We start from the raw sequence: 25,369 nt of genomic DNA on the forward strand, positions 1-25,369 counted from the left end.
GGTATTTTCTGCAATATTTTTGACCAATCGGCTATATTGCTTGCTTGTTCAAAATAGAAACAGACGTGGAATTGAGGTGAATTGAAGTTGAGTTGTAAATTACACTCGTCACAAGTCATTTCCGACGAAAATGAACAGCCTTGGCTCTGATTAAACTCCGGCCCGTCCACCCAGTTTGACCGACTCTGTCACAAAAGCTGGTCTTTCGTTTTTCCTGGAATTCGGATTTTGAAAATTCAGATGCATTGAACATTACCAGTTTACGGAAATAACTTAAGGTGCCGGAGCCAAAAATCATAATTGCATTTCATATGATTTGTGGGGTACAACTAAAAGAAAAGTTATGTCTATAGCGCTTAATCACAAAGAGTCTCAAAGGGCTGCACAGGTTATTGCAAACCACAGACTATTATTACAGACGATTATGACACCACCCCCTGATCTAAAACCTACATAAGGGCAAGGAAAAACTCAAAAACCTCAACATGAGGAACATGAATAAACCTTGGGAAGGGACCGCACATGAGGTGATCCCCCTTCCAGGCTGCAATAAAAGTTTCTGGGGTGTAATGAGTCTTTCGGGGGGGTGGTTAGCGAGAGCAATGTCTACAGGCTGGGTAGGGGGAAGCCGGTGATCTTTTGGACCGTGTTTATAAAACTCCGTAGGGTTTTCCTGTCTTACTTGAAATTAGTAAACATATCTTCCAATCAAAAACATTTCAAAAGAACTTCAAAAAAGTAATATTATCTGCATTTATTATATGCAAATAATAAATAATCCAAACTTAAAACACATTTGCGATTAGCATGCTGGCAATGAGAAAAGTTTTCCTTTCTTACCCGCTCATGGTCCTTGTTCTTGCTTCAGTGCACGGTAGAGTAGCTCTGTACTGACCTCTTCTGGTCAAGGTGAATAAATCACTGGTGCAAAACAGCGTTGCATGGTTCAGTTCTTCTGGTAAATCAGGACACGAATAAAGCATGTTTTGCATATTTCCATCCTTCAAATAATTAGTTAACTAATTATTGAGCTCTTTTGGAGCTCAGTGACAATTCGATGAAGTGAATAAGGTGGTTAAAAACGGGTGCCTGAAAACAAATACACATGCAGATTTTGTTATTTTTTTTTTTGAAAATTAAATAAAGAATAATTTGTCAATATATGATTCTGCATTGATGTCAAATGTGAATAAAATCAAAGTTTGAACCTGATGCCGTAAAAAGAAACCTGGTAATGTAAAGCGATTTTTTTACACCAGGCAAAACAGGCAGATGCTTGGGGCTGCCGCTAAGGGGCGACAGAGAGTCAAACTTTTCATTGCAGTTAATCGAGAAGTTGAGTGAAGAATTAAAAATTGCGTCTTGAGACATTCAATATGAAGAGAAACTATCCTTCTGGGACTGAAAAAGAAAGAAGAAAAAATAAGAAGAGGAGAGAAGAAAGCAAGATGGTGGTAAGCCAGTAGCTATATAATAATGAACAGAGATTAATAGTATTTCCCCCGACCGTTTATAATGAATGATGTGGTGCAAACGGTGCTAGCCTAGATCACTCATGCTAGCAATAGCATGGCCATACTCAAATTATGTTGTTGTTTATTTTATTTATATTTCACAAGACACCCAAAACAACCACTAGGTGACACTTGTGAGAAGGGTAATGAACTTTTTTTTAGTGTACTGTGTATGCAGCGTATACATTTTACCTGTGAAAAGTGATAGGTCCCGGGGACTCACATGCTCAAAAATCTTTGGGTCCCAACAGAGATCTATGGGTCCCCAAAATTTAGTGTTATCGAGGTTAAAATTGTAAATATATAATATAAATCTATATATTCATTCAGTTTTAATTACCACAGTTTATTGGTAATACAAATCAGTTATCACTTCAAGATTTTTCAGTTCACAACAATATTGTACATCTCATCTCATTTGCTGCACCGCTTATCCTCAGTAGGGTCGCGGGGGTGCTCGAGTCCATCCCAGCAATTATCGGGCAGTGGGCAGGGGATACCCTGAACTGGTTGCCAGCCAATCGCAGGGCACACGGGGATAGACAACTCACTTGCTCATTCACACCTAGGGACAATTTTGACCGGCCAATTCACCTGAAATGCATGTTTTTGAAATGTGGGAGGAAACCCACGCAAGCACAGGGAGAACATACAAACTCCGCACAGGAAGTCTGGAGCTGGATTTGAACCCACGCAGGAGATTCCCAAGACATGAACTGTGCCGCACACGCGCTAACCACTGCGCCGCCGTGCTGCCCCAGTTTTAATTATCACAGTTAATTGGTAATACAAATGGAGTTATCACTTTTCAGTTTGGTTTGCTGTCCCACCACAGTTGTAATGCCTTCTCAAGGTCCAATCCATTATCATCCTCCTCATTGCGTAACCAGGAATATAATTGAGTCCATTTTGGCAGAAAAGTCCTTTTCTTGCTAGGAGTTTTCTTTTGTTTATTTTCTTTCGTTGAATCGTTAGCTTCAACACACGCGTTTTCCTTGCCTCCGCAATCTTCTGAAGAATTTCTCCGCCGTTTTTTTCGTGCCAGAATTAATGCCGTTGTTATCACTCTCTGCATTGTGTTTCGACTTATTACTGACACTGAAGAAATTACCAATTTTGTGTTGATTTGCGCCTAATACTAACTTTATTCGGAGGCATACTTAGCCTTCACCTTCCCTCGACGACAACCACCACAACAATGACGTAATCACGAAACAACGAGATCTCGTTTGCCGAGATCGGCGTGCAGACGAAAACCCGAACCGCGAGACCAAAACAACAATGGCGGATATGCCGGACGTAAATCTTTGTTTAAAAAAAATTGAATCGGGTAAAAATGACAATTTAGTGTCAAAAAAGTTGCGTCACGGGGACGCACGTTGACTTGACACTATGCGTCCCCAGCAAAAATGATGCGTCTAGGACGCAGGGACGCGGGCAAACGAGAACACTGCTTAAGTCATGTTGTTTCTCTTATTTATATTTCACAATACACCCAAAACAACCACTAGGTGACACTTGTGAGCAGGGTTAGGAACTTTTTTTAGTGTACTGTATACGCAGCGTATACAGCTGCACCCTCAAACACACACACACGTGCGCAAACACTCACTCAATAAATAAGACGTTGCAACAGTTATTCAATACTCGAGTAGTTTTTTTCACTCAGTACTTTTTTACTTTTACTCAAGTAAATATTTGGTAGACTACTTTTTACATCCTTTTAAGTCAGGGGTCTCAAACGTAGTTGAGTTGGGGGCCGTTGAAGCTAGGATCAGGGTGAGGTTGGGCAATTTTTTTTATTTTTTTTTCACAATAAGAGCGCTGATCAAAAACATTTTGATGTTCTTAAAGGGACAGTGTTGTATATTTGTTTACTGGATGTCGCTGTAATGTATAGCGCAATCTAAAATGAGTCCAAGGAAAACTACAAACTCGGAGACTGAAAGTCAAGTCAAGTCAAGTCATTTTTATTTGTATAGCCCTGTATCACGAAGAGTCTCAAAGGGCTTCACAGATTGTTACACTATATTACACAAACTATTTTCAACCGACAAGAGGAGTAGGTTATTCATATGCAATGGAGTAGAAGTGAGTTTTAAGTTTAGATTTAAACATTTCCACTGAGGTTGCAGATCGAATCTCAGGGGGAAGAGCATTCCACAGCACCGGTGCCCGGATGGAGAACGCTCTCGAACCAGCAGAAGACTTTTTTGCTCTCGGGATCATCAGAAGACCAGCACTCTCAGATCGTAGGCTTCGGACCGGGACATAGTGGCAGATCAGATCTGAAAGATAAGAGGGAGCAAGTCCATGTATGATTTTGTACAATACTAAGAGAACTTTGAAGTCACATCTTTGGCTAACTGGGAGCCAATGCAGGTTAGCCAAAATCGGTGTTATGTGATCGTACTTTTTTGTCCTGGTTAAGAGCCTCGCTGCGGCATTTTGTACTAGCTGAAGAGACTTGATTCTGGACTTCGGGAGACCGGAGAGTAGTGCATTGCAGTAATCAAGACGGGAGGTAACAAATGCATGAATTATTGTTTCCGCATCAGACTGAGACAGTATTGAACGGATTTTAGCAATGTTGCGAAGATGGAAGAAGGCAGTTCTAGTAATTTGCTTTACATGCATCTCAAAGGATAGATCAGGGTCAAATATGACACCTAAATTTTTAACTGAGTCACTCTGTGTGATGTGACATTTGTCAATGTTCACAGCAGTTTTTGAGAATAAGTCCCGGCATTTAGAAGGACCAATGACTAACATTTCAGTCTTTTCAGAGTTAAGACGCAAGAAATTGAGTGACATCCACTCTTTTATCTCAGTGAGACAGGCCTCCAAATTTCCACAGTTTAGTGTGGAAGATTCCTCCAACGGAAGATATAGTTGAGTGTCGTCTGCATAGCAATGGAAGCTGATATTGTACTTGCGAATAATATCACCTAATGGAAGCATGTAAATGTTGAAAAGTAGGGGGCCGAGCACTGAACCCTGCGGAACCTGGGAGCTAGAACTAGAACTAGTTCTAGTTCTAGTCTACTCTAGTTTAACCAGAGTACTACAAAGAGATCAAAGAGATCAGACCCAGCAGAAAAAGCTAATGTTGTGACTCATCCATTTGCAGAAACTGTAATAATAAAAACCTCATCATCCAGTCCAGCGTGAATGTGGATCTTTGGTGGGACACGTACAACGCGGTTACATTGGTGCCGTGACCCGTGACTTCTATCAAGCTCTCCGAACCGAGGACTGTCCTACCTGCCACATCATTTCATGAAGCCATCAGCTCACAGTATTTAAAACTGCTATACAGTGACGTGTTACGCAGGCGATTTTGACTTATTTACATCTTTGAAACATGTTTACTCAGAGCACAAGTGACGTTTCTGAGGGTGTAGCTGATCAGATGACAAATATTATTCAGGAGATAGGACATAAATTGGCTGATAGCATATTCACAAATATACAGTCACGTAATATAGTAGCTCCTAACGCTGCTGCCACACAAGATGTAGCAAACAGATTGAGTCAGGTGGTTACACAGAGAAAGGTTAAGGAACCGCCGTCATTTATTGGGGATGGCTCAGACTCAATAACAATACATGAGTGGGAAGATCTAATGAGGACATTTATTAAAAGGAGTAATGTGAGACTTGAGGAGCAAGCAGAGGAAATCCTTATACATTTAAGAGGAAAAGCTAAAGATGTAGTTAGGTTTGGCATTAGAAACAGTAATATAGACGTCTACACCCGCCCTGACATGATTTATAGTCTTCTCAGGAAACACTTTAGCTGTACCAAGTACTCTGCTGTCCCTCTAGCTGACTTTTATTCAACTTTGCCCAAAGACCAGGAAGACCCCTATGACTACTGGCTGAGACTAAACAGGGCAGCTGACTTTAGATTTCTCACCAAAACCCTTTATGACCTGCACAAAGCCCAGGAGCCAGCGCATTACAATGGCAGCCCGTTGGTTCAGTTGGAGGTGGAGAACTTTGATGAAGAGCCCGCAGTGGGTATTCTATTTTCTTGGGTGTAGGAGCTCCTTTGTACCAGAAGTTGACTGTGATTGTCTCGCCACCGTTCAGCAGTGATTCTATGTGATGCCACCAATACATGGGGATGTAGAGTACGTCCCCTGGACCGACAACCGCCTCATAGCCAACAACATCTTTGAAATTGGGGAACCTATTGTAGTCAGGGTTGTCAAAATCAACTTGACTTTGTCTATCACAGGGATGGTGAACTGGGTAGGGATATAAACACTCAAACTGGTCCGGCGCAAAGAGAATGCATCTCTTGTGGCCTTTGATTTGTGCAAAGAAGTTCTGCTGCTCGTCGTAATGTGCTGGTGTCACGTTACCTTCCATCCCAATGAGCAAAAGATTGGATGTTAGCTGGCCCCAGCTCCTTTTAGCCTGTTGCTTGTTGATCCAGTTCCAGTTAAAACCAAGAAAGTCCACTACTATTTTCTTTCCCACTGTGTCATTGAGCGTCTGCTGCAAGTAGACCCGCTCCTGTCCTCCCGTTTGCTGCACTTGCGTCATCCTTTCTACAAAGTCTGAGAATTTCATCTCAAGTCGTTGGGACTTGGGCACAAAGTTCCCCACGTTGGCCATTTTCTTTTCATCGTAGTAAAGGAACTTGTGGTTATCCGCGATGTAAACAGAGAAGTCACCGTTGCCAATGTTCTCTTGGAGGTAGGCCATATCCCATTTGAGAGCAGGGTACACCAGATTTGTGTCTGTTAAAACCACCGGCTCCTCATTGCTGATGAGCATCTCAGCTCTGGGGTCTGAGTGCGAGAGCCTCGGAATGGGCTTGGTGGAGAACGTATAGCTTCGCAATTGAGAGTTGTCCCAGGCCGGCTCGTGGACGCCAGAGAAACCGTTTGCCGCTGCCTTCTCAGCCTCCACGAAGGTCGCTGCGGCCATGGCCGTCGATGGGTCGGACGTGCCAGCACCGATTCGGTACCCCACCTCCAGTACCTTGCGCCGGTTCGTCGACTTAGCAAGAAAAGTAAAGCGTTTCGCCCCTACACTTGCTAAAATGTAATTAACACTCTACCTCAGTATTATATAAACGTTTTCAGTGAATAATAATTTCTCAAATGCAGCCAAAACGTCGTAAAAAGGAGACCACTGCTAGAGCAAAACGCAGCCCTTTTCTTCCAATTTTTACCCATCTTTTCTTGAAGAAAGACTAGTAGAAGGAGAAAGGAAGAAAAAAATAGAGAGGAAGAAAAAAAAGAAAAAGAGGGAATAAGGGGAAAATTGGAATAAAAAGAAAAGTAGATGAAAAGAAAGCAAAAAGGAATCTTGAGAAAAAGAAGAAAAAGAGGAAAGATAGGAAAAAAATAGTGCACTTTTCTCTCTTTTGTATTTTCCCTTTTTCTCATTTTTACTTATCTATTTTAGTTTTCATTTCTATTTTCATTTTATTTCTTGCATTATACTGTTTTTCTTTTTTTTCATCTTTCTTTTTTGGCATTTTTCCTTTCCCTTTTATTTTTCTTCTCTTTTTTTTCTTTTCAAACCTAATAAGGTGTGTTTTGGTCACTTTCAGTTTCTATATTTTGTCTTCTTCCATTGTGCTTTCAGTGCTCAATATCGGTGGCATGACCGAATATAGCGACATCTAGTGGGAAAATAATACACGCTCTCCCTTTAACTTTCCTATTAAGGTGGGGGCCTCAAACTTGTCATCCAGGGGGTCACAATTTATCTAAAGTCAAACGCACCACCTCACAATACCCAACTCAAAATATTTTTCCTCAGATCTACACAATTCACATGGGTCACCCTTTTTTACGTCAAAATGGTGAATTTCTCCTAAAGGTGAGAGATTTTCACGCCTGAAATGTATATATAATAGGAAATTGGGCAGAATATTGTCAATTTTTTTTTGTCTGCTTACCGATGGTAAAACAATGGATTATTCACAACTTTTTGTACCATGAGGAGATTCTTAATATTACACACTGTCCCTTTAATCTAAGGTTTATGATTGTTAATTTGGAGCCAATACTGGTATCAGCTACCATACTCGTACCAATAGATCAGACATGGGGACTTGAGACTTAGTGACTTGGACTCGAGTCGACTCGAGTCGCTGTTTTTATGACTTGTGACTTGACTTGGACTTGGCAATCTAAGACTCGGGACTTGACTTGTGACTTGACTTGCCCAAGAAAAAAATACTTGGGACTTACTTGGGACTTGAAGGTGAAGACTTGAGACTTACTTGAGACTTGCACATGTGTGACTTGGTCCCATGTCTGCAATAGATCACTAGTACGATAAGGCACTGGTACGATACCTGGTATCAGTCACTTTTACATATCAGAAAAAGAGTGCGTGATGTCACTTCTCACAAATGCGTAAATCAAGCATGTGTGCCGATTGTCTTTTTAGTTCTGGATTGAACAAGGCCCAAGAGAAAGGGCCCAATAACCTGCTTATTTCTGCTTCTTTACATAACTTAATACAAACATGTCACCTGACCAGGTCACATGATGTCTGAAATCCACGCATCCACCCATTATATGCACCGCTTATCCTCAGTAGGGTCGCGGTGGTGCTGGAGCCCAACTCAGCTATCTTCGGGCAGTGGGCAGGGGACATCTTGAACTGGTTGTCAGCCAGTCGCAGGGCACACAGGGACAGACAATTTGCTTGCTCATTTACACCTAGGGACAATTTGGACCGGGCAATTAACCTGACATGCATGTTTTTCGAATGTGGGAGGTAACCGGAGTGCCCGGAAGAAACCCACGCAAGCGGAGAGCATGCAAACTCCACACAGGAGGTTCGATCTCATGACCTCAGAACCGTGCCGCACACGCGCTATCCGCTTCGCCGCTTTAATAGACGGTATTATTGAATTGAATTTATTTTTTTATAACAAACTGGTGGAAACATTGTATGCAGGGAGATTAGACATGGCACTCCACACGTAATAGACATAAATAAGATGATAAACTGTCGGGATTAATAGGGCAAATTAGTAGTGCTTAGAGAAGTTATGATATCAGTAATGCATCAGTACATTTTTCATGAATTTTCTTCTTTGTTTTTTTTTTAGTGACTTCCTTATTTTTATTCGTATATAGTTCAGTATATATACATTATTTCAAATATTTTTGCAGGGGGCGTTTTCATCGACTATTGAATTTTTCCCCTTTTCAGCATCAGTAGCACGGAGGCGAGCCAGCTTCCCTACACACTTTTATTTTTTCTTGTCCTCCTTGCTTTTATTTTTTAGGGGAGGAAAACACCTCCAGGTAAACAAAAGGAAAAAAGAAAAAAGAAGGGAAAAAAAGAAAGAAAGAAAAACTGATTGACAGTTGGAACGTGTTGTGGAGGAGTCGTCTGCAGCTGCTTCGCCGCCAACCAAGGCGCGCTTGTTTTGCGTGACAGGAAGGGAAAAAACAAAACAGGTAGAAAAAAGGAAGAATCTTGGACTGAAGGTCTCATTACTACGCGTTTGTTTTTGCGTTTAGCGTGGAGTGAGTTTATGGTATAACGTGACAAAGGGCCTGCTTGAAATGTCTAATGGAGGAAAAAAAATGTTTTCGGAAATGAAGCTCGCGAGATGTGCGGAGTAATTTGACACCAGCGACTCTCTGGGTTTTATTGCTATATGCACTCCATTTTGATTATTTGTTTAGTGTTTATGCGGCAAACGAGTAATCTCACCCATTACTACTCGAAAAAGCATTTTTTAACATTAATTATCCACACAAATACGTTTTATTGCGCGTAGCCCCGTTGTCTTCTTCACTCGATAACGGTGCTTATATTCCTCCGCCGTATCGCCAACCCGTGTGAGTTAGTGCCGACACGAACATGATGCTTGTTGACTTAATAATGGCATTTATATTCGTACACATTTTATGGAAGTGGGTAATAATGACCCTATGTTAAATTTCAGATGAAACATAATAATAAATAGGCTAAATTAAAAAAAAAAAAAGAATAAAAAAAACGACCCGTTGCCTACCCTCACTGTGTACGTGATGTGCATGGACAAAACAAATGGGCAACCTATCACGAAGACGTTACCATAAAATACCTGCTAATAATAACAATATTATCAAATACAATTAAACAATGATAATAATAAATTCTAACAATAACAACGATGATAAGAATCAATAATCCATAGCTTCTTCAGCACCTCTCGTGCTACTTCTACTACGACGTCTACTAATTATTCCTCTTAAACTGCCCCACAAATGATAAAAATACAGATTAAACCTTCTTAAGCCCTTAATAATAAATCAATATTATTATTTTTATGTTTTGTTAATGATTGTCAAGCTTTCTCATTTGATTCGTTCAAATCAGCATTAGGAATACTAACCCTCGCTATAACGCGGTTCATTTTTCACGGTTTGAATATTTCACTGATTTGCATTCTCCAGTATGTTCTGCATTCTGATTGGCTAAATAGTTTCTTGACTTTCAGTTCATATTGATGATATAAATGATGATTTGACAAAATGTTTATATAGCCTCTGCAATGGTTTAATATTTGGTTTAATTGAGTATTTAATTGTATAGCGATTGTAATTATAAAAAAAGGTTTCTACTGTACAAATGTCGCTTATTACAGGTTCATTTTGGAACAAAACCCCCTCGATAAATGAGGGCTCAATATATATATTTTTTTTTTTTCACACATTCTAAAACACGAGCAGCGTAAACTGAAAGATTACCATTAGGAATCAGAGAATGTTTAAAGTATAAAATACAATGAGTGACTGAGATACACTATCTTGTTTAGTCATCAATACTGGTACCAAATACCAATACCATTAGCACATAAAATATATTATTTTTTTCCCAAAAATGACAGCTATTTTTTGACAAAAACATTCTTTGGAACATATTTTTCCGGAATAATGAATGTATTCAATAATGATTTAATATTCATTTAAAGCCTCAATGCGTATTATTTGACCACTAGACGTCACTGTGTTGTCTGGTACGAGCGAGGGCCTGTGATACACGGCAGGACGCCAGACAATAATGGCGCCGGTGTAAAAGAAATACAAACTTCTCACTTTTTCTTTTCAATATAAATTAACATTGGTATTAAAGTTAATGTATTTCTGCCAAGTATTTAAATCAACTTTTGTTTGTTTTTCTTGATAAAAGTTTTTTGTTCCTCTAGGAGGCACGAAATCTTAAACACTGTCCCTTTAATTTAAGAAATTATTGTTTAATGGCACTAGAATGGAGCCCATACTAGTATCACCTACCATACTAGTACCAATGCCTTGCAAAAGGCAGTGGTACGATACCTGGTATCAGTACATGTTTTTCTCTAATAAACAGTATTCTTGAATTGAATTGTTTTTATCGTTATTGATAAATACCTAGCGGAATTATTGCGCGCAAAGAGATTAGACATGGCACTCTGTTGTCAGGAATGAATAGCCCAAAATATTTATAATGAAGTGCTGAGAGACTGTCCTAAGTTGCAATAACAGTGCAGTCGCCATCAACCATCTATTATCTGCAACGCTTATCCTCAGTAGGGTCACAGGGTGCTGGAGTCCATCCCAGCTATCTCCAGCCAATTAACCTTACATGCATGTTTTTTGGAATGTGGGAGGAAACCCCAGCAAGCACAGGGAGCACATGCAAACTCCGCACGGGGAGGTTGCAGTAGCTCGACTTGAACTCTAAACCTCTCCACCCAGCCCCCGTGCCCCCCGCTAACCACCCAGTCCATAGTGCAATCAACCATACTATATTACCTTACGGTCTTAATTCAAATTGTACTTTTTTGGAAATTAAGAATTTCTATTTGTCTCCTAACAAACGTAGAGAATGTCTGCGAGAGGGGGCAAGAAGAAGCTGACCAAGGTGTCCCGTTCAAGCCGGGCGGGGGTCATCTTCCCGGTTGGCCGAATGATGCGATACTTGCGAGCTTCCACGCATAAATATCGCATCGGTTTGGGGGCACCCGTCTACATGGCAGCCGTCATCGAATACTTAGCAGGTAGGACAACAGTTAACTGAATAGATGGGCTCACATTTTGCACACACAACATTTTTGCCAATTGGTAAATTATTATTTTTCAACTAAACTGTCATGTACATTTTGTCAATATCTGTTCTAAAGGTAAACAAAAATGGAAAACTTGCTCAATGACTCCATTATCCAAAGCTACTTTTTGAATTTTTAGATTTTTAATTCGTTGATGTCTTATATTTAGGGTGGTTTTGTCAGGGTTGCTTTTGGATGACCTCATGTGTGGTCCCTTTTCAAGGTTTCTTCATTTTCCATGTTGAGGTTTTTGAATTTTACCTTGCCCTCATGTAGGTTTTAGATCAGGGGATGGTGTCATCATAATCGGCTGTGCAACCCTTTGAGACCCGTGATCAAGGCATCACAAATAAATATGACTTGACCTAACTTTCACCATGCTAAGGTTTTTGGATTTTCCTTGCCGTCATGTAGGTTTTAGATCAGGGGATGGTGCCTTAATAGTCTGTAATAGTATGTAGTCTATGCAGCCCTTTGAGATCCTTGCAATTAAGGGCGTCACAAATAAACGTGACTTAATTAATCAGCAAAACAGAAAATAAGAGATCGATCTTATTTGACAAACATTTGAATTTTTAGTTGTTTTTTCTCCCAAAATATCAAAATAAGACAAATATCATCCTTGAAAAAAAGCAAATTTGTGTTACACGGCATCATGTTGATAATTTTACTCATGATGAGAATATTTTACTACCAATATAAAAAGTAAATACTTTAAATCAACAAAATAATGACCTTCTTTTAGAGTAGCCAATTTATCTTTTATATTTAATATATAATTTTTTTTTAGATATTTTAATGTGTTGTTTCTTATTGGATTACAAATATTTGTAACTTTTAAAATAAGCAAACTTTGCTGCAATTGGGGTCAATTTATTTTATTTTTTAATTTTAATTTTTTTTTCTCAGTTTTTCTATTAAACCCTTTGCAATGTGGGGTTAACGATAGAATACAAATATCTTGTTCTGTTTATTGGCAGATCATTTAGCTTTTTTTAAGTGTTTTTATTATATCTGATCTTTAATTTTGGGGGAGACTTAAAACGGGTATTTAACCATTGTGTAGTCGTTGATACCACATGCCGATATTATTTTTTAATACTTGCATCTTTCGGCAAATATTAGTGATATTTTTCAAAGAAATGCTTTTAAATCTTAACGTATTATGTTTCCTCATAATTGCAAGCAATTAATTAAAAGAATGTGTTTAAATGGCATTTGATTATTTACAGATGTATTTTATTAGTGGATACTAGAAGTGAGCAGGTACTGATATCAGCCACCACCAGGAGAACTACAGTATATAAGGCTGGTATTTGGTATCAGTACTCTCCCATATCTTGTACTGTATTTTGTTTTAAAATTTTGAGTGTTTAGTTTGGAAAACATGAGAAATACTTAAACAAATCGATACAGACGCTGCCCTACTTATGAACGAGGTTCCGGACAATCGTTCGTATGTTGAATTTATTCGTAAGTTGCTTCGGTTTATATAAGTATATTTAAGGCTTGTATAAGTAACCTCTATTGTTTTGTACTAAAAATGAACATTTCATAAAATGATATGCTCTATAAAGATAAATAAAGTTGAGTTTCACTTACTTTTGGGAGATGCGCTGCAAGAGTTATGCGACTTCCTTCTCCGTGATAAAATGTGTTTTAAAAAAACGTCCTGACCATTTTCTCAACCGCATTAAGCTTTCTTATTCCACCTACATTTCAAAAGAAACGGCTCGCCTCTTCTTTACACTTTACACCAACCATTTTGAATGGATGCACGAGATATTAAGCAATAAAAATGTCAAAATTTTTAGCTTGCTAGAGATACAGTGCAGTGTGTTAACACACAAACTAGGAAGAGGAATTTGATTTTTCATCTACGGGGTGGATGCTGGGTGGCCTTTCACAGCGCCACCACACGCAGGTGGAAAGAAGCACTACAGTAATGTCCTGTACTTGGAAAAATGTGCAGACAATACAAAACTTAACTGATATTTTTCAACATCCCAAACAAATATTTGGATCTACCGTTTTTCGTAAGTTGAATGGTCGTGAGTAGGGGAGCGTCTGTAGTACCATAGGTAAGACATACTTCAAGTGACAAAGTTATATGGCAACACAATAGGAAAACTAGTATTGTGGGGGATTTTAACTATTTTTATCTGAGCATTTGCAGCTCACTTCATGTCTTTTGTACGAATAGGGGTTTACAACGTAGCCAAAATAGCAGATTTGATGTCTCATAGAAAATGCGTTATCTTTTCTTGTAGCTGAGATTTTGGAGTTGGCGGGGAACGCTGCACGCGACAACAAGAAAGGAAGAATTACACCAAGACACATTAAGTTGGCTGTGGCCAACGACGAGGAACTTAACCAGGTAGTTACCAATTATTTTAGCAGCTATTACTGTAGCGACAACTTTATGTACAGGTTAATGTGAAAACTTTTCATGAATTATTTAAAACATCAAAAAATGTTGCTGTACAATTGAAATATGATTGTCTTTTATCACAAACATTGTTGACCACGAGATTGGACATGACACTCCAGGGTACACATGTAACGAAAGACTTAGAGGAACTCTGTGTATTATTTGACCACTAGATGTTGCTGTATTGTGTCGTGCAACTGTAAATTCATGCTTAAAAGCAAAAGGAAGAACACAAACTCAGGGGACTCAAAGTGACCTGAAAGATTTTTGTTACCTATATCAGCAACATGGCGGAAAAACAAAAGAAATGCAAATTTCTCAACCAAAGAGTATTTCAAAATATGCACATTTATATGAAAGTTCATACAATGTTCCTTATTATTCAAATTTATTATTATATAGTTTTGTTTTTTTTTTACTATCAGGAGTTGCCAAAAAATACACTGTACCTTTAGGGAATCATTGAATCATTCAGTTATTTGTGAGAATATGGAGAATGTCTAATCCAAAAATACAACAAGAAATCATTGGTTATAAGAAATAAATATTACCCAAAGTTTATTGTCAAATGCAGAATTGAAGTGTACATTTCTTGGCTTATGAGTATTTAGTATTGATAGATTTGGTATTTTTGCTTATTATTTGAATTGTTAATTATTTTCAACCCCTATATAATACACACCATCCAACTAAAATAGAAAAATAAGATAAAGAATGTGATATTTACAAGGCAGTCCTTTGTAGACTGCTCTAAGCCATAGGTGCAAGAATGTGGGAAATTGAGAGAATTCAACAAGCTTCTGGTTAAATCTTTGACCACTCCTCTTGACAGAATTGGTGCAGTTCACTTAAATTTGGACTTGTTTAGTCAGCATTGTCCACAAGTTCTCAATGGGGTTGAAGTCGGGACTTTGGGAAGGCCATTCTAAAACCTTAATTCTAGTCTGATTTAGCCATTCCATTACCGCTTTAGATGTTTGGGGTCATTGTCCTGTTGGAATACCCAACTGCGCCCAAGACCCAATCTTGGGACTTTAGGTTATCTTGAAGAATTTGAAAGAAATCCTCCTTATTCATTATCCTATTTACACTCCGTAAAGCACCAGTTCCATTGGCAGCAAAACAGCTCCACAGCGTAATACTACCACCACCATGCTTGACGGTAGGCATGGTGTACTTGTGGTTAAAGGCCTTACCTTTTCTCCTCCAAATATATTGCTGGGCATTGTGGCCAAATAGACCACAGAACTTTCCTCCAGAAGGTCTTATCTTTGTCCATGTGATCAGCAGCAAACTTAAGTTGAGCCTGAATAAAAATTCCTTTATAAGCACTTAGAGAACAGAAAAAAACCGTTTCAATGCGATGTTTCCAGCTTCTCCGCGGCGTGACCATATCAAACGGAGGAGTTCTGCCTCACATCCACCCGGAGCTTCTTTCCAAGAAGCGAGGAACTCGCGTCAGAGCGGACAACCCGGCGTCGGCCCCCGAAAAGCACGAGCCAAGACCCAAACCCGCAAAACCCGTCAGAGCCGCCAAAAAGGTTAAAGGCAAGCGAGGACGAAAGCCAAAGGTTGGTCAACTGAACCCATACTTCTAATGTTGTGAGAGATGGAGGAGCGAGCGAACAAACAAAATGTCCATTTGTCGTTTATGCTCATAAATTGTGTTGAGGGGCTGTAGTTTTCTTCAGTCTTAAACATGTTTGTTAAATTTCGGGTGATGCAAATGTTGGTAAAATCAGAGGCTAATGGCGGAAATTTCTGAACACTATTTAGATATAGACAAATGCTACATTCTGGCTATAGTGTGCAAGTGATGTTTGAAGCGAGACCTATATGCCGCTGTTGTTTACACAATATTTCTATTTGCTTAAAATAAACAACAACAATTGTGTCATTTGATTACAGACGCTCCCCTACTTACGACCATTCGAGTTAGGAAAACGGTAGATACATTTTTATCGGGATGTCGAAAAATATCCGGACATTGCCGTAAGCTAGATTTTGTATTGTGTGCACCGTTTGTTGTGGATTAACTGCAAGTCGGCTTGATGGAAAACATCTGGATGTTATGAAACAATGTTGATACAGTACAACCAATTTTAGTGCTGACTGAACACCAAAAACGGAATATGTTAACGACAGTACAAAATAAATAGTTAATTCACAACACGTTTTCCAAGTACAGGACATTACTGTAGTGCCTCTTTCCACCACTACCGGCGTGTGGCGTTGTTAGAGGTAACCCAGCATAATAATAATAATAATAATAATTTCCTTGTATTGTCATTCTGTGTAACAATGTACACAGAACGAAATGTCGATTGCACCTGACTCGTTGTAGCGAGCCGATGCAGCCGCAGCCAACAGAGGGCGCCGCCGACCACTTTTTAAGTCTTAGGAATGACTCGGCCGGGGCGCGAACCCGAACCTCCCAGTCTCAAAGCGGGCGCCTTACCATCTAGTTTGTGTGTAAACATTCTATACTGTATCTCCAGCGCGCTAAGAACTGTGACATTTTTATTGTTTGGTATCTCGTGCATCCATTCAATATGGTTGGTGTAAATTATAAAAAAGAGGCAAGCCGTTTTATTTTGAAATGAAAGTGGAATAAGAAAGATTGATGCGGTTAAGAAAATGGTTGGAACGCTTTTTTTCGGCCACTTTTTACCAAGGAGAAGAAAGGGCCTAACTCTTGAAGCGCATCTTCCAAAAGTAAGTTAAACTAAAGTTTATTTATCTTTATAGAGCATATTATTTTAATAAATGTTTATTTTTTTAGTATAAAACAATACAGGTTACTTATACAAGCCTTAAACATACCTGAATAAACCTGGTACATTCAAAATATAGCACTGAAGCAACTTACGAACAAATTCAACGAACGATCGTCCAATCTAGTTCATATGCAGGGCAGCGTCTGTATAAGATTTTTTTTAAAGTAATGGTCATTTTAAAAAAAATTTTAACTCAGTTTTATTGTTTTGAAAACAAAAAAATAAGAATTTAAAAAAGAAAGTTTTCACAAAGGTATCCTAGTCGTGGATAGGACGATTTTTGCCACAATTTGAACTTTTTCTCTCTATAATCATTGCATTTTTTTTCTTAATATCCCAAAATGAAAAGGCTGGTCGGGGATTGCTTTGCAGTTTTGTTCTCAAATGGTGAACATTAAAGTTTAAAAAATACAAGTCAAGAAAAAAATGATTTTTTTTTTTATTTTTTTTTTTAAATCTCGGATTCATTTATTTTGTTCACAAATTTCTATTTAATCACACGTGACTCAATCTGCTAATCCAACGTCCTGTTTTACAATAATTGTATTCCTTCATTACAGTAGAAAACCGATTCCTTTTAATTGGAGGGTTTTATTACTTATAAATGAAATAATTGGGGTAAAAATGATGATTAACTTTCATTGCTTTCAATGGGTGGGCATTATTTAAAGAAACAAATGAAAAAAATACTCCAAAAATATATGTATATTTATGACAGTGTGTAATATTTAGTGCCTCCTAGTGGTAGAACAAAACCATCATTCAGTAATATATCATACCAATGTTATTTATATATATATTAGAAAGATTTCCATCTGCCGCAGGAATGTCGAACTTTTGGACTGGCGTGACGTCATCCACTCCGCTACAAGCACCCTCGGGCATCATGTTAATCTGTTAATAAACAACGGGGTAGACTGCTGGAAGTGTGAATTTCCCTACGGGGATGAATAAAGTATCTATCTATCTATCTATCTATCTATCTATTAAAAGATAAATAAATCACAAGTAGAGAAATTTGTATTTTTTCTTTTACATAGTGAAATCCCTACTTAAGTCTCCACCATGTTTGCCTGCCATTTTGTTGCTTGCTGTGGCACTGGTTTTCGATTGCATTAGAAAACATTGCCATCTAGTGGTCAAATATTACACACTGGGCCTTTAAAAAAAAAAGGGAAAAAAATTCGTGTTAAAAAATGAAAAGTTGTGTTAACTGTTGAAAATGGCTCGGTCGAGTTTGGTTTCGACATTCTCGTTTCTTCCAAAGAACGCAGACAACGACAAAGAAGCCGTGCCAAGCTCCACAGCGGACGACGGTCCAGGAGACGGATTCACCGTCCTCTCCGCCAAGAGTCTGTTTCTCGGTCAGAAGGTAACACTTCACCAAAAACGACAGTTTTAGTGTTTTGTTTTGGTTTGACTCAAATTTGACCACAGCTGTCACTCATGATGACGGAGATCAGCAAAATTGGGACCATCAAGGTGGATGCAGTCATTAACCCGACAAATGCAGAGATGGACCTCAAAGATGGTGTTGGTGAGAAACAAGCGCTCCTTGGGTTTTTTTTGTTGCTGTCTAAGAAGATGTTTTTTGTTTGCAGGCCACGCCTTGGAGAAAGCAGGGGGCCAGGAATTCCTGGATGGGGTCAAGGAGATACGCAGAGCACAGGCACCTTTGGAGGTGGCATCTGGTAAGGACCTTCTGAATGATTGTCCTTCACGTTTCGCTGAGATTGAAATGATGCGTATTTCAGTGGCAGTGAGCCAAGCTAGCGGAATGACGGCCCGAGTGGTTATACACTGCAACGTTCCTACGTGGGGCTCCGACAAATGTGAGGAACATCTGGAGAAGACGGTGGAGAACTGCCTCTCGGCTGCCGAAGAGAAGAAATTCAAGTCTTTAGCTTTCCCGTCGCTTCCAGCTGGAAGGTAAGGGTGAACTTACCGTAAAATTCGGACTATGAGCCGCAACTTTTTTCCCAAGGTTTTAAACCCTGCGGCCAATTTATCAAGTTTTTCTAACGGCCACCAGGGGGCGCAAGAGCAGTAAAGGTAATAGTGAGACACGTGGAATATATGTGTCGAGGAAGATGCAGGTTTATTGCAACTTTACGAAAACTAGCACTTGAACAAACCATCGTGGAAAATGTGTCAATCTAAAGGGGAGAGCTAACTACCATATTGGAAATAATTGAACAAGTCTGTTTATTTGTAAACAGAAAAAAATGTAGTGAAACGAAAGGATTACAAGAAGCAACGTCCAACGAAGCAGAAATTATTAAGGTGGATTCCTATTTTTGGGCTTTTTATCGTGTGTTTTGGAGAAAATATTTCACACGGATTGGTTCTATGGGTTGTCCTTGATGTGAGGAAGCCATTTTTACGGACATTCAAGGAAGTTTAGGACAGCCAGGCGACATAATGGCAAGTAACGATGGCTTTATAGTTTTCAGGTATCTTGTTTCAGACTGAGTATACTCTGAAATGCTCATCATATCTTGAATCCCAAGAGTTTACTTTTCCCAATGATATGTGGCATGACGTATTTTAGTGACTGGTGAGATCGTACAGACATTTATTTGTTTATCAAAAGTCGGAGTCCACTGGTGGGCCATTATAATTTTAGGAAGTTAAGGTACTGTCTATTATTACAATTATTTCTGTGTACCGACTTTCTTTGTCAATATCTCATATCTCAATGTGGGCGCACGCGGCTTATAGTCAGGTGCGGCTTATGTATGTACAAATGTTTTTTCCTTTAAAAATGTACCGGGTGCGGCTTATAATCAGGTGTGCCTTACAGTCCGAATTTTGGGGTATCTGTGCAAGTTAATTTTATAGATATGCACTGAATTTTAGACACACATTTCTGACAAAATGACAAAAGGTGCATTTTGGATTTTGTCTGAAAGGAAAGAAAATAGAAAAAAACATTAGGTAAAAAGTGGAGCGCTCCCCGGGTGCTTATTTTCACTCCAGAAGGAAATCTATGTTGGTCAAAACAGGAGCTCTGCCTAGGTTATACCAACAGGACATTTTCTCAAACGTTTGTGCATCCCTTTGCTTCCATGTTTTCGTTAGCTGCTAGTCGGACTTTGGCTAATGTTTAAATGCTAGCACGACAGGGTTTACTCATTTATCATCATAGCCAGACACTTTACTCAAGGTATTGGAGTAAAATGAAAAAAACCTTGGGGCTAAATCCTAACATAACCTTAAACCCCAAAACCCTAACCCCCTAACCTTAATCTCTAACCTCCAAACCCTCACCCACCTATAACCTTAACTCCTTAAGCCTACAACCCTGCCCTCCCATAACAATAAGACCCTCAACCTACCCTCACATAAGCTCGGTCCAGGGGTGGCCAACACGATCCTCAAGCACCGCCTATCTTGCATATTTTAGTGGTTCTCTTCTCCAACTCAGATGAAGCAAATTATTAGCTTGTTAGGAAGCAGTGTGGCTGCCTGTAAATGGTAAATGATCCGCATTTCTATAACGCTTTTAAAGTCAATGAAGACCTCCCACAGCGCTTTACAATGTGCTTCACACTTACCCATTCACACACACACACTCATAGGGAGTCAGCCATGCAAGGCGCCGACCTGCTTATCGGGGGCATTAGGGATTCAGTGTCTTGCACACTTCGACATACAACATGGAGGAGCCAGGAATCGAACCTGCGACCTCTCGAGCCTCTTGTTAATGATCCTGGTGATTGGAATCACCGGTAATGGAACAGAGAAGCTTCAAAATCATGCAGGACATGTGGCTCTCCAGGACCAGGTTTTCCACCCCAGTTGTAGCCCATTACTTCTAAACCTAATCCCCACAACACTAAACCTACCCCTTCATAACCCCAAATCCTCACCCTATAAAGACTTCCCAAAGCGCTTTACAATGTGTTACCCATTCACACACACACACCAATGGCGACCGTGCAGCCATGCAAGGCGCAAACTTGCTTATTGGGGACATTAGGGGTTCAGTGTCTTACCCAAGGACACTTCAACATGTAACAAGGAGGAGCCGGGATTCGAACTGCGACCTTTTGATCCCAAGACGAGCGCTCTACCTCCTGAGCTACTGCCGCCCATTACATTAACTCTATAAGCCTAACTCTACCCCCCTAACCTTACCTACCTAACCCTGCACCTCGTAACCCTAATCCCAACACTAAACCTACCCTTTCATAACCCCAAATCCTCCCCTCTACAGTATTAACTCTTTACAGGGGTGTCAAACTCATTTTAACTCGAGGGCCACACGATAGAACAAACACTCTGTCGGGGTCCGGACTAGTGGATCAAAGAGAAAGAAAAAGAGAGAAAGAAATAAGAGAAAGAGGGAGGGAAAAGGAGAGAGGGCAGGACAAAGAAAGAGAGAGAGGGAGAGAGCGTGAGAAACAAAAGATAAAAAGTCATGAGAGAGGGGGAAAAGAAAGGGAGAGGAAGAAAGAAATCCAAGGAGAAATAGAAAGACAGAAGGAGAGAAAAGAGAAAAGAAAGTGCAAAAGGTATGAAGTGAGAAAGAGAAAAGAGAGAAAAGTAAAAAAAAAGGAAGTTAGAGAGAAAGAGAAAAAGAGCAACAAAGGAAGAGAAAAAGACACAGAGAGTGACAGAGACAGAGAGCGGGAGAAAAGGGGTGGGGGGAGAGAGAGAGAAAGAGAGAGAGAGAGATACAAGTACAGCGTCTTTGTTCGAAGCACCTGGCTTTGGCAACATCAAGTGTCCATATTTCAACCTGCAGCTTGTTTTTCTCTTGCGCTTCTCTGAGTGTTGTCTCGCGGGCCGGATTCAATCCCTTAGCGGGCCTGATCTGGCCCGCGGGCCGCCTGCTTGGCACCTGTGCTTTAAGGCTAACTCTACCCCCTATAGCCATAACACCCTACCCCCTTAACTTTACCTACCAAACCCTGCCCCTCATAACCCTAACCCCCTTCCTTTAAACTCTCTGCTATGGCATATTACCCCAGCACTAATAACTCTAAACCTACCAACTCCCCTGACCTTACCAATCCCTATAACACTAACCCCGCAACTCTATCGATATCAATACCCTAACTCCCTAACCCTAGCTTCCTTTTTCTACCCCTACGGAACACTAACCTTATAACTGCAATACCCAAAATATCACCAAACCCCAAACAAATACTACCCCCCTATCTCTCTACCGCCCCATTATCCTACCCCAAACACAACCCCCCTAACCCTTAAACAAATTAGCAGCTAGCGATACGCTAGTCAGGTTTCATGGGTGGGATTTTTTTCAGTGTTGCACATTTTCGGTTTCACACCCAAATTTTCGTTGCAGTGTGTCCTTAATTGTATGTACAGTGGCTTGCGAAACTATCCGGCCCCCTTGAAGTTTGTGACCTTTTGCCACATTTCAGACTTTAAACATAAAGATATAAAACCGTCATTTCTTGTGAAGCATCAACAATAAGTGGGACACAATCCTGAAGTAGAACACACTTTACCAGATCATTTAAACTTTTTTCACAAATAAAAACCGAAAAAGTGGGTGTGCAAAATGATTCTGCCCCATTGAGGTAATACTCTGTAGCGCCACTTTTTGCTGCGATGACAGCTGCAAGTCGCTCGGGGTATGTCTCTATCCGTTTTGCACATCAAGAAACTGATATTTTTGCTCATTCCTCCTCGCAAAACAGCTCAAGCTCAGTGAGGTTGGATGGAAAGCGTTTGTGAACAGCAGTTTTCAGTTCTTTCCACAGATTCTCAATTGGATTAAGGTCTGGAGTTTGACTTGGCCATTCAAACACCTTGATATGTTTTTTTGGGTGAACCATTCCATTGTCGCTTTTGCTTTATGTTTTGGATCATTGTCTTGTTGGAAGAGAAATCTCCGTCCCAGTCTCAGTTCTTTTGCGCACTCCATCAGGTTTTCTTCCAGAATGGTCCTGTATTTGGCTCCATCCTTCTTCTCTGTCCCTGCTGAAGAAAAGCATGCCCAAGCCATGATGCTGCCACCACCATGTTTGACTGTGGGGATGGTGTGTTGAGGGTGATGAGCTGTGCTGCTTTTACACCAAACATAACATCTCTCATTGTTGCCAAAAAATTTGATTTTGGTCTCATCTGACCAGAGCACCTTCTTCAACATGTTTGGTGTGTCTACTAGGTGGCTTGTGGCAAACTTTAAACGACACTTTTTATGGATATCGTTAATAAATGGCTTCCTTCTTGCCACTCTTCCATAAAGGCCAGATTTGTGCAGTATACGACTGATTGTTGTCCTATGGACAGATTCTCCCACCTCGGCTGTAGACCTCTGCAGCTCATCCAGAGTGACCATGGGCCTCTTGGCTGCATCTCTGATCAGTTTTCTCCATGTATGAGCTGAAAGTTTAGGGGGACGGCCCGATCTTGGCAATATTATTGCTTGCAAAGTGCTCCTTGGGATGTTTAAAGCTTAGGAAATCGTTTTGTATCCAAATCCAGCTTTAAACTTCTCAACAACAACTCAAGCCTGCCTTGTGTGTTCCTCATTATGCTCTCTGTGCTTTAAACTGACCTCTGAGTCTATAACAGTGCAGGTGCATTTTTACAGAGACTTGATTACACACATAGTTAGTCATTTAGATCAACATTAAATAATTCAGAGATCCTCACTGAACTTCTGGACAGAGTTTGCTGCACTGAAAGTAAAGGGGCTGAATCATTTTGCACACCCACGTTTTCATTTTTTATTTGTTTAAAAAGTTTAAAATATTTAATAAAGTGTGTTCCACTTCATGATTGTGTCCCGCTTATTGTTGATGCTTCACCAGAAATGACAGTTTTATATCTTGATGTTTGAAGTCTGAAATTTGGCAAGCCACCGTATATAATATACAGACACACACAAACATGTTTTGCGGTTCCATTGATGAAATGTCCTCCACGTGTCCCCCCTCCCACATTCCTTCCAGGAACGGATTCCCGAAGCCAACAGCTGCCCAGCTCATCCTCAAGGCCATCTCCAACCACTTTATGGCAACCACCAACTCTTCCCTGAAAAACATCTACTTTGTGGTCTTTGACAGCGAGAGCATCGGAATTTACCTCCAGGAAATGGCCAAGTTGGACTCCAAGTGAGGCATCCCCGATTGGGTTTTTTTTCTATCGATCTATTTTGTCACGGTTTTCCTTTTTAGATAAGCGACGTTTTGTTAAACGGAAATTTATATTGTGCGTAGCAGCAACTGTCTTTCTTTTGTAGAAAAAAAAATGGTGAATGAGAGCTGCCAGGCACTCCTGGGAAAAACTTCAAAATAAAAGTATTTGGGGACTGATGTCTGAAAAACCGTAAGGTTTATTTTGAAGTTTGTTGCAATGGTAAAAAAAAATGAGTATCCCAGGCAGACGAGTCCCTTTATTTTGTTTTTGTACTGTATTGAGAAAAGATTTCACCCCTGAAATAAATACACCAGTTTCTTTCGGGTTATCTTTAATATTTAAATTTGTTGGTAAAAAAATGAGGGAACTGCAAAAAAAGAGCTATGGATGTCAAATCTGTTGTGGTTTTAGATATTTGAAGTCCCTTAAGTTTGAAATTGTGTTGAAGTGTATTTACATCCCATGTACAAATTAGAAGTTATTTCTTGGGTTTTGTAGTTTCTGATACACTAGTTAGTTAAAAAATGGTGTCTGTCATTCTGCTTTGAAATAAAACATTTTACATGAATCGCTTTGAGATTTTGTTTACACTAGGGGTCATCAATGCGGTGCAGGGATGGGTCATTGGGATTTTCTAGGACATGTCTAACAAGCATGATGGTTTACTGGTTGACAGTCTATTTTAACTGTACTTCTAATATTTACAACCTGGTAATGTAAATGTAAATGCATTTATATATCAAGTCAATGAAGAGCTCCCAAAGCTCTTTATAATGTGCCTTATACTTTTCCCTTTTACACACACACTCACACACCCATAGCAGCGTCAGCCATGCAAGGCAACTACCTTCGATTCAGTGTCTTGCCCAACATAACACGGAGGAGCCAGGAATCAAACCTGCGACCATTTGATCCTAAGACCAGCTAATGACCCCCGGGACCCTACTGATGATAACCACCCCATTGGAAGAGGGGTCACTGTTTAGTAAATTAGAGAATATGCGCAGAAATATTTTTACTATTTTAATATTACTCTAGTACCTCCCTTCTTTTTAAATTGTGCATTATTGATTAACAGTTTAAAAATTAGAGCTATTTTTTGTTGCGGATTAGCGCAAAAGGCAACCGGTTTGATATACATTTATTCAATAACGTGTTATTACTAGGTTATAACCATGATATTAGCGTGTTATTACCAAGTTTTAATTATTAAAAAAGTAGAAGCCAAAAAAGGCTCAGTTAAGCACAAAATATCTGCGTTGTATAAGGACATTGAGTGATTTACATATATAAATTATTCGCTAATTTTTAAAGAACTGATCAAAGCCAAATGGTCAAATTTCCTAGAAAATCTCAATGACTTAGCACTGCGAACTTTAAATAGATAGATACTTTATTCATCCCCGTAGGGAAATTCACACTTCCCGCAGTATCCTTGTATTGAAAACTAAAATAATAAAATA

General features: G+C 39.6%; 1 protein-coding gene and 1 pseudogene across 3 annotated transcripts; one reads left to right on the top strand and one right to left on the bottom strand.

Annotated features, from left to right (window-relative positions):
- The first annotated feature begins 1,308 nt into the window (after positions 1 to 1,308).
- Positions 1,309 to 24,474, top strand: macroh2a2 (macroH2A.2 histone). Of its 3 annotated transcripts, none has more exons than XM_088350869.1 (9): positions 1,309 to 1,454; positions 11,357 to 11,531; positions 13,850 to 13,956; positions 15,384 to 15,581; positions 18,055 to 18,159; positions 18,225 to 18,324; positions 18,389 to 18,478; positions 18,542 to 18,716; positions 23,720 to 24,474. In XM_088350869.1, exons 1-9 carry the CDS (start codon positions 1,377 to 1,379, stop codon positions 23,883 to 23,885), a joined length of 1,194 nt encoding a protein of 397 aa, XP_088206995.1. In that variant the 5' UTR covers positions 1,309 to 1,376; the 3' UTR covers positions 23,886 to 24,474. The 3 variants fall into 3 exon arrangements, with proteins under 3 accessions (XP_088206995.1, XP_088206996.1, XP_088206997.1); XM_088350870.1 differs by lacking the exon at positions 1,309 to 1,454 and adding an exon at positions 8,704 to 8,958; XM_088350871.1 differs by lacking the exon at positions 1,309 to 1,454 and adding an exon at positions 8,712 to 8,802.
- On the bottom strand, positions 5,429 to 6,660 carry LOC148354341 (hypoxia-inducible factor 1-alpha inhibitor pseudogene; annotated as a pseudogene).
- Positions 24,475 to 25,369: the final 895 nt, after the last annotated feature.

This window comes from Urocampus carinirostris, chromosome 13 (assembly GCF_059441175.1).
Source record: "Urocampus carinirostris isolate Australia breed hairy pipefish chromosome 13, RoL_Ucar_1.0, whole genome shotgun sequence".
NCBI lineage: Eukaryota > Metazoa > Chordata > Actinopteri > Syngnathiformes > Syngnathidae > Urocampus > Urocampus carinirostris.

What these genes read in the sequence shown, in the direction of transcription:
- macroh2a2 (XM_088350869.1), top strand. Translation starts at nt 1,377, where the DNA reads ATGAAGAGAAACTATCCTTCTGGGACTGAAAAAGAAAGAAGAAAAAAT. An exon ending in CGTCATCGAATACTTAGCAG is followed by an intron (nt 11,532 to 13,849) that starts GTAGGACAACAG and finishes CTTTTCTTGTAG; the next exon opens with CTGAGATTTTGGAGTTGGCG. An exon ending in GGACCTCAAAGATGGTGTTG is followed by an intron (nt 18,325 to 18,388) that starts GTGAGAAACAAG and finishes TTTTGTTTGCAG; the next exon opens with GCCACGCCTTGGAGAAAGCA.